A 14,895-nucleotide genomic window follows, 5' to 3' on the forward strand; every position below is an offset into this window, starting at 1 on the left:
CTACCTGGATGACAAAACACAATTCCCACACTTTACACTGCTGGTTCAGCATACATGTTTTGTCTTTCTTTTTTCTGGGTGTATGGAAACGGAGAAAATGCATTTCCTGTTGAACTGAGTGTCAGCTGATGATGACGATGGATGAACGGTTTCCTCACTGAAGTGTAAATTCTTACAGTTTGTCGTTGCTCACTTGTGTTTGTGTGGTTTACCTGCAACAATGTCAGAGAAGAATTGAAAGCTATGAATGCTACAAATCAACACATCTTTATCATCCATCCATTTGAACAAAAGCTGCACTCTGCAGTGTTGTTGCTCAATGATAAAGATTAGTATCTCAACAAATGAAAAACAATACTGTAGTTTAAACTATCTAAACTATAGATGCATGCCTGATACTGTATTTAGAGCATCTGTGAGGAACTTCACTGAACATTTCTGTGTGGTTTTTTTTTGGAACATTTCGTGCTGATTTTGGTAAGCCCCTGTGGGCAAAGCAGTACCTTTCTATTATTGATCTTATCCTATACATGGTGTTTTCTGATGATGATTCAGTCTTCTTCTTTAAACAGTCAATGTATGATTATTTCCATGAAAACTTGGAAAAAAAAGTTGCATCACCCGATCTGACACGACCTGTTGGCAGCAGTTTAAAGGATTAAAAATTACATTAAAGATAAAGTCTCTCACTGATGGTGTTTTTTATTAAGTACTGTAGGTCATATAGAGGCATCAGTACTAATAGTCTGCTTTACAACCAGCTTTAATATTATAAAATGATCTCAAAGTGAAAGTATGCACTTGCTTTCACAAGGCATTGTCAGATGAACAAAAGCGGTGGTTACAGAGATGGTTATTTTCCCTTCAACCTCCCTAAATCCCTTAGCCCAGGGCGCATTGGGCTCATCCTATTCCAGCATCCATTCATCAGCTGTTGCTATGCAGAATGGAGGAAAGATGCTCCTGAGTTGTCACTAACATGCACGCATTCATTACTCATGGGAGGGTTGCAGTCTTTCAGCCCATTGAACCTCTATTAAGGTTTAACCCTTATTTGAACCCTTAGAGGATGTCTGCAGTAGGCAGAGTGTCCTAAGCCAGATGTGTCGTTCAACCCCCACCACCCCTCCCTCAATCTTTTCTTTACTTTTGACTTGGCAAGCCACCAAAGACCTATGACACTGAAACGTACATGTCCTTACACACGTTTTTCTTCTATTTGCCTCAAAATGAAAGTGAAATGTGGTCTCTGTAGGTATTTCTACTTCCTATTTGTTTACTCATACATCTGCACACACAGACTTACTTTGCGTGACCCAGAGTATTGGAAACGTGCGTCTTCCAGTTGTGGAGAAAATGCTCATCCAAATAAATAATTGATTTACAGGTTGAGTCCGGGATGTCTATGAACATCAACAGCCGGCATGCTATGCAGGGTTTGTGCTGAAGTCTCCTGTTGGAAATTGTATGGAGTATGTATTGGAGCAGTAACAACTAATTTGACTCGGATTGATCGTGTTACATGGACAACAAAAACTAATACACCCATATGTTCATGGTAGGGGAGACCCCAAATCATCGAAGCTTCTGCGATTCATTCGTCAGAGCCTCAGTCGACTGCCAGTCTCAGTCGAACACAAGGATCATTCCATTCCAGCTATATGGGGGTGTTTAATGTAAAATTTTGCATACACCTTATTCATACTTTAATCATACCCGTTTTTGGTAGAATATTATGACGTGGAGAGTACAGCGAATCTTCTGATGGACACGCGTCTTTTGTTAATCTTGGTCTGACAGATGCGTAGATTGTGGCTGATGTGGTGGTTGAATCTGCACACATGTGAGTCATGTGTGTGTGTTTATTGTAAAATGGGCATTACAAAATCCTTATAAGGTCACCTTAATGCAAGTCCTATCATATAAACTGTTATTCAAAGTCTCACAGACAAATTGCAAATGAGAATATGGATCAATGAGCGCAAAAACAAACAAACGGTCAACGATCAGTCGAAGGTTGGCAAAATCTGACAACTCAGGTTCAGCTGTGTTAGTCCTTAGTCGTGTACAGGCCTAGTTCGTGGATTATAACCAGTAATTAACCTGATTGTTGATTAAGAAAGTTAACCTCAAAATTTCAGGAAAGCATTTATAATCATGTCGATATTGAACTCAAACGTTTCACCCCTTACAGCTGACTGTTACTGCTATACACGACCAAACAGTTCTCTAAAAGTCTGCACTTAAAATGCCCATCATATTTTAAGGCTCAATGGGAATTATGGTTAATTTTGATTTTGGAAGCTTAAATGTATCATTAAGAAAACAGCATGTCTCTCTTCAATCTGGGTCATGGCCTGTTCCACCCCTCAGGACATGAAACTGTTTTTGTCGACTGGCAATGAAAGACAACTGCTCAGCTGAATGCATCTCGAGATTTTGTCTCTACACTGTAAATGTCAAGAGGCATCGTCTTTAGGTTTGGTTGCCTTTTCAAGGAATCCAGCCTGCCGTGACAGCCTTGACTCTGTATCTGCTTGTAGGTAGCTTTTTGAGTGGAGCAGTTAGGACAAACGCCTCCTGACTCACTTTGTATGTTTGTGCTGATCGCTCTCTGCCGTTACATCAAGCAGAAATACATAGGATGTGACTTCCCTTCATTTAGGAGGACAGTCATTTCTACTTGAATTGCCTGATTACTGGCAGTTGGGAAATTCACAAGTACATTTTCAAAGTAACATCAGCAGCTTAAAGGTCACATATTATCCTCCTTTTCAACCAGTTGAAATAAGTCTCAGAGCTCCCCAACACATTAACACACTATAAATCCACTCTGATCCTGTATTTTATAATAATATAAAAAGGAAGGTTTTTAGATGTACTGTTTACTTGCTGTAGTTGGAGCTTTATCTATAAGAGAGCCACATTTCAAACTGTGTTGGACTAATTTGCACAAGGTTATAAAATGTGATTGCTGAGTATTCAGTGGTTTTGAGGCTGATGTTTGGCCTGCACACACACTGGGAAGGCACAGTTCTCATATAAAAGCTAGATTAGGTGGATTGGTATGGTCCATTAGATCTTGTGAACTTTGAGATATGCAGCCTGTTGTGTCCTTGTGGACATTGTTCAGGATATATATTTTAAATCATCCGGACCACAGTTACAGTTAAATAGTTTGTATAGAGATTTTCAACCGTTTCAATCACAGAGGCGAAAGATTAAAAACTTGCTGATCACGCTGTGTGAAAGTCATTTTCCAACACTGTTTAGCTTCGCTCTATATCAGTCTCTTTCTTCAGTCACAGTTTTTTCCCTTCACCATCATGAAGGCACTGTCACAATATTCTTTCTTTCATCCTTTAGGTTTCAAGATTTGGTTTGGATGCAAAAAAAAACAGCCTCTCGTGGTTATATATTATTTCTCTAGATTATTTGTTGCATTTTCTACTCATCCTCATCATACTCCTGCAGTCTGTCTCTCTCTCTGCCTGGTGGGTTTAGCGTCGTCCTTGCCAACCAGAAGTGACAGCAGCTTTCATCACACACCTTCCTCTTTCTTTAAACAGTAAATTATGGAAGAACAAAGTGTGTGTGCGTGTGTGTTCCCTCCAGGGTTAAACACTGCCATATTCATGTGCTTCCCCTGTTTAAAGGAATGTCACTGCTGTCACCATGGAAACAGATAGCTTTTAGACACAGCCTCGCAGGCGGGGTGTGTGAATATGCATGGAAAACACTGTTAATGTTTTCATGTAAGACTGTCTAACATCTTTTATGGGAGTGGATTTGTCAGGGCTTATTAAAGAAAATGCCCCAGGTTAAGTCAGGACATCAACTCGCTAGAATTCATTGATATATCTAACTAAGGTAAGAGTCAGTAAGGATTAATGAGAATGTTACTTTATACTCTTTCTGTTTCCCTTGGTTTCTGCTCTGTCTAAATCTGTCTTGAGGAATTTGAAAAAAGACGTTGGTCTCAATCTGACATCTGCAGTCATGTTGTCCAGAAGTGAGACGTGCTGTCTATTATCCTGACAGACAGATTGATGCCATGTGAAATCAAATCAGATTTTATTTTTAGGGGGGCCCTAAAAACTGCCCACTTTTGGTCATAACAAAAATGGACCAATCTGCACTGGAATTGAAACTTAGAAGGAGGACATACTGGCTGCTGCATTGTTGTCAGAGTAGCCAGCACTTCAACATAGCATGTTTCCTTAATGTCTGATCATATATTGAGGCAATTTTATCCTTTAATTCAGTAGATATTTTACATATTGGACTTTTAAAGTTCAGTTGACAAAGCTGTTAAAAATCTGATTTACTCTTCGGTTGAAATGCATTAATAATTTTGGGGGTTAGGGTATCATTGTCACAGTCGCAATAGCAATTATCACAATCATATTTTCACAACTCACAATGGGATAATGAAACGGTATTATTATGTGTGGGGTCCCTGTAGGGTCCCTGGAAAATTCCATTCTGGCTCCTGATGGATGTTTCCTGAAAAACATGTTTATTTTTCAGGAGTCTGCTGCACACGTCCCCCTGATTGCTGTCTGTCTACACCCCCTGCCGGGATGATTGACATATTTACTGCCTGCTAAACTGACTGACTCATCTGCTCACTGCTTGGCTAAATGTGTGGCTAGTTCACTGAAAGGCTGGGTCATTGGGATAAATGATTGAATAGCCAGCGCATGGGCTGTAAAAAATCTGGAACCATGCAGGCTGATTTTGTAAATGGCCTCCCTGGCTTATTAGATTAATGATATTCAGCGTGATTGTGTTAATGAGCTGACTGTCGGGTGACACCTGTCATGCTGGCAGGAAGGCAGGGAAAAAATAGAAAATAGAGCCATCATTAAAAGAGGAAGGAGAGAAGAGAAATGAAGAAAGAAAGCAAGAAGAGGAGAAAAGGGAACGAGAGAAGAGAGTACATGGATGAAGACGTAAATGTGCAGAGATGGAGAAGTTGGATGTGCAGTATAGTGAGTGAAGTGGTTGTCATGGTGAAGTGTCTGCTCTCATCAGTGCGCAGTCTGTACTGTCCACATGGTGTTTTGGCAAGTGTGTGCATGTGTCTAAAGGGTCCAGAAAGAACTTGTGTGTGTGTGTGTGCGTGCAGACCAACTGTAAAGTTGAGGTGAAATCTGCTCATGTGTCACCACACACTAACATGCCCATATAAGGAGAGTGTCGACTGTCCATTGTGGGGTCTCCGTCCATCCATTCATCCACAGCATCCCACCTCTTCTTCCATCCCTCTGTTGCCATGCAGGTTCTCCAGAGCAGGGATGAGGGTCAACACAGACAGAGGAGCACTATTTACAGTGACACATGGGACTGTGTCACTTTCCAGGCTCTCCCATGACAGCTGGTTCTCTTCATGTACATTATTGTTCAGAGCTCATCTTTGCACGTGAAGCCAAATTTTACAGGCTTAGCTTTTCTGTAAACTATGCTTCTTCTTGCTCAGGAAGCAGAGTACTAGTACTAGTTAATATGTGAGTTTATTCTTATTCTTAAGTAATAATGTGCTTTAATTTATGGAGTACTAAGTACAGCTGCATGATGATACTTAATGAAGCTAAATCACCCCTGTATATTAGTGTACCGGTATTTATTTGAGTCTTGTAGTAGAGTAAATCTTTGATGTCCCAGAGAGGCAGTCCAATTTAAAGACCCTAGTTCAACAATAATGAAACAAAATGCATAATGCACCAACACATGAAAGATTCATATCTACAACACTATATAGTTTGTCAAGCATCTGTAAGCATGAAAGCTAGACTATACATTGTAGCAGACAGTTGTATTTGCTCCATGTAATTTTGTTAATTTTAAGAAAAACGAGCTGAAGTCGGCGTAGATGTGCGCTAGTTTGAAGAATTCACAGCACTTTTCTGCGAGCAAGCCCGCTGTGTTTAAGCACTACTTTGGCACACCACATATCCTACATATTATTGTAGGAAATGTCTGCAGATGGAGACTCAACAGGTCCAACGGAAAGATGTGAGAAACTTATTAAACGTATACAGTTTGATCTCTTAATTTGACGTAACGTGTTCCTGAGTACGTTTGATGTGTTGATTTACCCCGCTCAGAGGTGAACCTCTGTTGTAGCCCTGAAAACCCCAGCTTAAACCTTAAATTACCTTGTTAGTCCCAAATCCTGCTGCAGAGCGCAGAATGCTGCTGAGACTGAATAAGCTGTAGCAGATGGGGCACAGAACAAAAACGTTTGGAGGCTTAACACAAGTTAAAGTCAATCAAAACTGTAGATGTGGGATATGGTGGATAACCTTATTCAAATGATTCTTGGGGTCATGATTCAACTCATTATGGATTCTCTTTCAACCTGGATTCAAGTTGTTGTTGGACAAGAAACTATTTTCATGCTCTTCTATTGACATTTCACTAAACACATCAGAGTCTCTTATTGCAGGGGAACTTTGTCTTACAAGGAACAAAGTAGGTCAATAAATCAACAACTTCATGCTCCCCTGAGGAACTTTCAGTCTTGGCCATTTTGGCGCCCCCTCTTTGCTGATCTTGACCAGTACGGTTTGGGCTGCACTTGTTCCGTAGAGCAGTGGAAAATGTATAAACATGATGCGTAACCTTTCACAGTTTGAATGTGTAGCTGAGGACTGCAAAAAATTAAGTTAGAATTTTGTCGATCCGAAAAAAACGATCCAATCCGAACCATGGGAATTGTGATTTGTCACACCGCTAGTAATTGTTTTTGTTTTTTTAGAAAAAATAATAATCTTGCTTTGGTTTAGCATTCAGTTACTCATTGAGAATGTTTCTGATGAATAACAGAAAATAGTAGTTTGCTGTTAATCCCTTCTTCTGACACCTTACCCCTGTGGCAGGGCGGCTGCAGGCTTTAAAAGAATTCTATAAAGAAATGTCTTTGTTCTGAAGGTCATGTTTATCTTCTGTAGGTCATAAAGAGGCATTCATATCAATAACAGTCTGTTTTAGAACAACACAGGAGCCTTAAAACATTTAATATACTGCATGATCTTGGGTCAGGTAAGGTACCACGGACTCTGTGTTTACAGATTGAGCTGCTCTTCATAGAAGTCAGATGTGGGAGACAGAAATACTACATTGATGCAAGACATTTTCAGTGACCCGATACTGTGACTGGTTAGGAAAAAAACTTACTTTCAGACCCTGGGACGGTAATCTGACTAATTATTAAGATGTTGAAAACAAAAGCAGCTCATTTGCAGATGATCGACAAGATTATTTTAGTGTTGTGTTGTTTACTGTCAGATGTCCAGTTTGCCCTGATCTGTTTTGTGCCATTGTAAACATATTGTCTTTTTATTTATTTTTTCTCTCAGGCCTCTCTGGTGGAGGTTAGTGTAGTAAGAGGCACTGCAGCACAGACTAATGATGACCGTCCTCCTAATTATCTACACAGGGCTGAGTGTGGCTCAGTTGGTAGAGTCGGTCGTTGGGGTTCAATCCCCAGCTCCTGCAGCAACATGTGCAATGTGTCCGCAGGACACTTAACTCCAAGTTGCTCCTGCTGCTTTGTCGGTGGCGTGTGAATGTGTATGAATGGGATTAGTTACTTCAGATGGTCTCACTACATAGCATCCTCTACCATCAGTGTGTGAATGTGTAGGTGTGACCTGTGGTGTAAAAGCACTTTGAGTAGTCAGAATAATAGAAAAGCGTTACACAAGCTCAAATCTATTTACCATATCTTCATCAGGACAGCAAATGACCAGCAGGTGTTTTTTTGAGGATTTCACTGAATGCACTTTTTCAGGTGCAAACTTCCTGTTTGAAGCTGGTGTTAATCCAGGAAGCAGCAGTCCATAAATGACTTAGAGCACAACATTTAAACAAAGTGTTTTGTAAATGCTCATTTATATATGAACTGCAACTTTTTATTTCAACCAAGGGTGAATTACAAGCTTCAGATAATCCTGTTGCTTTCATCTCTTTTCAGCTAACTGAGAAATGTCACATTGAATGTGCACTGCCCTCATGTTTGACTATGACAGATCCCTCTTTCTCTTTATTTTCTGCAGCCAGGCTGGAGGGACTTACATACAGTACAGTGACCATTAGCAGCCGCAGCTTGTCGGGGGACATTTGATACTCCAGTGAACATGGAGCAGACAGAGCCTTAATCAGCTTTATTTGGATGTAACGTATCACACACCAGCGTGTAGATTTCAGTGTTTAATAATTCAGCGGTGTGTTTTGTGATGGGGGAGGGTTGCATTTGTTTGCTCGATGCTTTTATGTGTGATGAAAAAAGAGGAAGTATGTTAATGTGTCAAGGTGTTCACTGTACCTCGCTGGTGTGCAAATGGTTGATATGCACACAGGTGCTGCAGAAATACACACACTTGCACACACACACACACACACTCACACTTGCACACACACACACACACATACATACATTAGAACTGCTTTGCTCTTGTTTTCCTATCCAGTATCATGTATTACTGCTCAGTCCATATTGATCCTAAAACACACTTTTCTCTTGTTTCAGAGACAAAGACAAAGCGGATGATATAGACAGCAACCCGAGGTCCTCCACCCGAGAAGGTACAGGACTTATGTACACACACACACACACACACACACACATTTAAAATCACTCAACACAGCAGTTTTTATTTTGACGAGTGTAGTCATGCTTGAAAGAGAGCACACTCTAAGCTGCTGCTAAGGCACATCAGCCCTGCAACAATGCCGAGGTTTAGATGATTACAGTGAGGATTAGTCTGCACTTGTTGTATTAAAACTTTCTGCTCTGTAGGCTCTTGAACTGTTTGTCCTCGGGGATGTAAAAAAATAATAATTATGGTGCTGAACCTCTAGTTGGTAGGGAAGGAAGCGGAGGGGTCCCCAATCAATTCATATCAAACAGACGATAAAAACAGGAGATTAAATATTATTATAGACAGTATAATATCTCCTGACAAAGACTTAGTTCAGTCCAAACGTGTAGGCACATCTCTGTTAAATAAAGGATTTTTATTCTACATTAGATCGCTCAGGATTTTCAGTTTAGACTCCCAATTTTTCACCATGAACTTTGTTTTCAATTTACCTGGATAGTCATTTATTTATTTGCCATTTGACCTTTGACCTCTGTTCCTAATGCCTGAAGAGCACCAAATTCCTTTACATGCTTTTTTAAAAATTGTTTGACCTGGTGCAGCACTCACCTCGTTCTGTCCTATCTATAAAATAAAGGTGTAAAAAGTCCCAAAACATATCTTTTAAAAAAAAAACAACTCAACAGGGTACGTGCACAAAAAAATTGTTTCCATCGATATTCCTAAATATTGTTTTATGATCATTTGGATCATTGGATTAATTCAATTTGACATTTTAAACCACGGTTACACGTGTAACCAGTGAACTGCAACATGTTTAGTAAGTAGCACATACACACTGATATAAGATGTGAATAATATTCTGCTCATTTAACTTCTGAAAGGTGTTAACACTTCAAAAAAGATCCATCCTTGTGCTGTTAGAAATTAGATTCACCACTCCTAAGGAAAGGGTTGGATTGAGTTTATTCTGCTCTCAGCTAAAGGTTGTTTCAGACGCAGACAGTTGGGGAAAATATTTAAAACACAGCACTCACTTGTGTGCTTTAAATACATCCAGTTTACTTTAATTCTAAAGAAAAAAATAACGGGAGAGACTGCAGCACAGAGTCACAGGCACAGTTTTGAATCATGGTGAAGGTTTAAGTTGAATGAGGACGGCTTTGCTGTTTGTGTCACTGATCTGGACTGACATGTAGATTGACAGGGAAAGTTAAAGTTCCCCAATTACATTAATGATCTTACAGAACTTACTATTACAAAGTTTATAGTAAGTATTGATTTAAAAATAGTACCGTATTTTCCGCACTATAAGGCGCACCGGATTATAAGGCGCACCTTCAATGAATGGCTTATTTTAGAACTGTTTTCATATATAGGGCGCACCGGATTATAAGGCACATAGAATAGAACGTGTTTACAACTGAACAAGGCTGGGAGATATTGTGAATATATAAATATAAATACGTATAAAACTACATTTTATACGTAGTGCATTCACAATAACTCAACGTTGTTCAAACGTTAATGTGCATATTCACAATATCTCCCAGCCTTGTTCAGTTGTAAACACGTAAAAGAAACACAGTCTGATACCGCTAATTCAAACGTTAGTGCATAACTCAACATTGTTCAGTTACGTATAACACGTAAAGCTCACTTTTTCAGTTCATTCCCCGTCCACGAATCCCTCGAATTCTTCTTCTTCAGTGTCCGAATTGAACAGTTGGGCGAGTACGGCATCCAACATGCCCGGCTCCCTCTCGTCATTATCCGAGTCAGTGTCGCTGAGCGCCGTGTACAACCAGTATGGATCAACCAATTAACCAATTGATCCATATATAAGGCGCTCCGGATTATAAGGCGCACTGTTGTTTTTTGAGAAAATTAAAGGCTTTTAAGTGCGCCTTATAGTGCGGAAAATACGGTATTTAATAATTGTGCCGTTGGTTTAAAAAGTAGTACATCCTGAAAGGTTTTACGTTTCACTGTTAGAAAAATTTTCACACAAATAACTTAATTAATTCACTACATTTACACAACTATAAAAAGAAGAAAGTCAAAGTTTCCATTCTCTCACGCCACGCTGTACAGATAAGAGGTCACGAAAGAGGAACCAAGCAGACATTTCCCTGTTTGCCTTTTCCTTCTCTGTCTGCTCTCAGGGCTGAAGGAAGCAGATGGGTCATGTAACAGAGAAGTTTCTGTTTTTTGACCATCATTAGATGTTCAAGCTTTCAGAGGGTCAACACAGAAAATGAGATGCTTTCAGGTTGCTGCCGATCAGCTGTGATACGAGTGCTTCAGGTTTAGTAAAAGCTCATTCAACATGCATTCTAGTAACAGGTTCACCTTTATACTGAAGCTATTCAAAACTTTTGGTTTGTAACTGTACTCCCCTTTGCATTAGTACAGAATATTATAATACACAGGACAGGTAGATGTTAATGTCCAGGTCTCCCTGCAGGCCTTCATGGTTTCCACTGATCACTATAAATATAATTGTATGATCATTTGGATCATTTGAAGGCCTCTCTTTTTCTGTTGTTGGATGTAGGTTAGTAGTAGTGATGCAACAATTACAGATTTTGATGTTATGATTATGTGCTCCTTGGTCTCTTTTGTCTTGTAAAGCGGAGGATTTTAAAACAGGTCAGGTTATGAATGTTACTCCCACAGACCATCGGTGTGGCCATAACCCTTCATGTTGCTTTTCTGATTATATTTGATTCAATTATTTCATAAACAACATACGTCCATAAAATAGTAGCTGAAGCAGGTTTGACTCTTCATATCTGTGAGAGATCATGATGTGAATGGTTCAGTTTTTAAGTTCTTTAAAGAAAGAAAATCTGAATCAGCCAAAGACATTTCAGTTGGTGCATGATACATCTCTTGTGTTCACTGTAATACATCAATGCCAAAAAAACATCTTCAGCCAGTATTTATGTAATGTAAATCATGTCATGATGTCACATTACCTCATGTAAAGAAAACAAGGAGAGGATGTGGGTGTCTAATGTTTTGCGTTATAACACAGTAACCGTAGTGAGTGAGGCCTTCAGGGACTCTGACAGAAACATTTTGCTTGATATCACTAACTAGGCTTCTTATTTTATTCTCGAACTGTACATTTCTGAGTTTACTCGCAGTCTTGGATTGTCTTGATTTGTTTGTTTCATTTCCGTCTAAGTGTCCTGAGAAAGAAGAAATGGCAGAAAAAGCTGCAGCTGCAGCAGTTTGGTGTTTACCTCAAGGAAAAGCACGATAAACACCAAACTGCAAATAAACTCAGATTAGATATGATGGACACTTGAATATATGCATTCAAGGTGGCTTGTTGTACTATCTCAGTCAGTTTGACTGGCAGCTTGTCTTACAGGAAGTTTTAAAAAGCTGAGATATTGTGAGTGAAATCATGCTCCCTTCTCCTCGTTATATCCTAAATATTGATGGTGTAGGGGTTGATGTCAGGATTTTTCTTGTTGACGTTAATATTTCATGGTTGCCTCTTACATTGTGTCAGCGGAAACGTGGCAGTCTATCGCCTCCTCTTTATTAGATCTGGAGTCGAATGCCACTCGTGTTTTGGTCAAGTCAAAGTGTTTCTCTCAATCAGTGCTTTCTCTGTGAATAGACGCTGAGTGACATCACCGCAGTCAAAGACACTCCCCAGTGTTCAAAAGTAGTTGGCATGCCAGCTATGTTAACGTGTACGCACACACACCTATAATGAATCAAAGCCGTACATTTTCTGTTTTCAGGTTGTTCAATGCAATTCTGGCATTGTGTAGGAAATGGCAAATGAATGATATCCTACAGGGGAACAGTACAGGAGAGCTTTAGGCATCTCTTTAAAACTTAAAATCCTCTGACACACTTTTCTAATGAACCAAAATGAGTGAAAGGCGTTTGAAACTTAAAGCTTACTCTGAGTTTCAGCTGGACCTTTACTGTCATTAGACCCTTTGGTTTGTCAGAAAAACACTCCTTCCATTTCAGAGATCGGTGAAAAGTCTAAGAACACACTGTGACTTTGAGTAGTTACCTGATACCTGAGGGTGGAATAACCAGAGTTTGGCTCAGTGTGACGATGAACTAGCTGTAGCTGCAGGTCAGGGTTTGTCTAAAAAAAAAAAAAAAGTGCTGCAGCACATGTACCAACTTGACACTATTACAGTGCAACTTTGATCCCAGTTCATGAAATAAACCAACACTGCCCCCTTCTGGTATAACCTTGTATTTAATAAAACTGATTTGACCATGACTGCTTGTTATTGATACCCCGATAAATATAAAGTTGATGATACTTTCTCAGGAATCAAAGGTGTTTCTGTAAAAACTGTAAGAACACTCTTACTCTGGAGAATCACTCGTGTATGATATTTTGAGGCCTGCAGATGAGACATAAAAACCATGGAGGGGAAATAGCTGACACTGTGCTGGAGGCTATGCAGGGAAAAATGCAGTGTGATTATCATGTGCACATTGCAGCACAACGTCTCTTCTGTTGCCACTTCACACTTTGAATTATAAAAGAAAGGAGAAGTTTGTTATGTGCGTGTGAAAAGAAAAGATGATGTGCCCTTGTAGTTCCTTTTTGTACAATTTAAATCTGCAGCTCAAAGGACTTAATAGACTAACTCTGAACAACATGTTGTTAAAGTCTGTTTTATGGAACATCAGCTATTTCTTTTTAAGATTTATTATTTGGCTTTTGTGCCCTTATTCGAGAGATGGGAGAGTGGATAGAATCAGATATCAGAGAGAGTGGGGAATGACATGCAAGAAAGTAGCCGCAGGTCGGATTTGAACCCAGGCCGCCCGCTTGGAGGACTATAGCCTCTGTACATGGGGTGCACAAACTAACCACTCAGCCACCGGCGCCCAAAGCACATCTGCTATTTCTTTATTCACGTAACCTTCAGATAACAACTTTTGTTTCCCACCCAACGTCTGCTTGGATCTTTTGAAGCCACCAATGTTCGACTATTCCATGATATACTGTGATGTCTCCCTTTCTACTGTAATCACGGCCTTATTATACCGTTTAAGGTCTGCTGCGATTACAGACTGTGACCACCCTCCATAGCTCAGGAGGTAGACTTTTCTCTGGAAATTGCTACCTCCTCGCTGCCTTTTGCCTCCAATAAAAATCTTTATAGAGTGGAAGTGCTGTTTAGGGCTTCATCCACGTGTTGGGTTTAGAAGTTTTAGAAAGGCCTGAATCCAGAAGAGCGCAGAAACTGGTGCAGACTCTCAGGAGATTTGTTTAACAGCATGATTTTTCAAGCGGCGGCTGGCTTGACCGGGGTTTTGCAAAAGATGGCTCACTTGACTGCAGTTCTGTTTTGGGTTTACTTTTTTCTTTTTACAAAACCAAACAATGCCGTTAGTTTGTTGTTGTTTTTTTGTTTGTTTTGAAATGGAATAATGAAAGAACGAACCATACTCGGATGTACTACCAAGCTGAAACTACCGTTGAAAGTGGAGAGTTTAGCACCTATTGAATGCATTGGTTGCAGTTTGCACATATCTGCATGTAGGGTCATAAACGTACTCAATCAACATACAGGTCAGATGAACAAAAAAAACCAACATTATTCATTTTAAAGTTGAGAGACAAACTTGGGTGATGAACACGTTTCCACTTGCTTTAAACCGTCTACATTAACTGTGTAGATGATTTTCAGCTGATTTGCAGATGAGCACCGTTGACTACATTTGATGTGTTTGTATTTCAATATGTACTCATGTCTGTTTCTCACTGCTGTATTCTGACCATCAGGTTTGCTGGAATGGGTAACCTGCTAAAAGTCCTAACAAGGGATATAGAGAACTATCCACACTTTTTCCTGGACTTTGAAAGTAAGTCTGGCAGAGGAGTGGAACAAAGGGAGGAAAGATGGATGGAGAAGGAGATGTGGGGAGGGGGGGGGGGGGTGAAGGTGTAACCAGCTCAGCTGTTTCCTTTCCGTCAGCAGGTCTTTGCTTCGAGTGATGAAACCCTGAAGGAGTCTGCTTTTGCTCCTCTCTTTGCTTTTCCACACCTTTTTTCTTTTACTTGCTCATGACCTTCTGCTCCTGCAGCTCTGATCTGCTGTTTCTCCCGTTTCCTCCAAACTTATCAACGACTTTCTAACATCACACATGCTTTTCTTTCCTTCTCTCTCTTTGTTTCTCTCTTGCAGAAACCAAATGGGGAATCTGTTAAAAGTGCTCACTTGCACTGAGCTTGAACAGGGGCCCAACTTTTTCCTTGACTTTGAAAGTGAGCACAGCTTCT

The 14,895-nt window shown here is 40.0% G+C and overlaps 1 protein-coding gene across 4 annotated transcripts in view; it reads left to right on the forward strand.

Annotated features, from left to right (window-relative positions):
* fam49a (family with sequence similarity 49 member A) overlaps positions 1-14,895 on the forward strand; it is a 37,277-nt gene that overhangs the window by 12,622 nt on the left and 9,760 nt on the right. The window contains exons 2-4 of one of the 4 annotated variants that reach the window (XM_065963720.1): positions 8,537-8,592; positions 14,398-14,477; positions 14,801-14,880. In XM_065963720.1, coding sequence (XP_065819792.1) covers positions 14,808-14,880 — 73 coding nt within the window. In that variant the 5' untranslated portion in view covers positions 8,537-8,592; positions 14,398-14,477; positions 14,801-14,807. Of the gene's footprint in view, positions 1-8,063; positions 8,182-8,536; positions 8,593-14,397; positions 14,478-14,800; positions 14,881-14,895 lie in introns of all 4 variants that reach the window. The other 3 variants (XM_065963721.1, XM_020631503.3, XM_020631502.3) reach the window with 3 other exon arrangements.

This window comes from Labrus bergylta, chromosome 15 (genome assembly GCF_963930695.1).
Source record: "Labrus bergylta chromosome 15, fLabBer1.1, whole genome shotgun sequence".
NCBI lineage: Eukaryota > Metazoa > Chordata > Actinopteri > Labriformes > Labridae > Labrus > Labrus bergylta.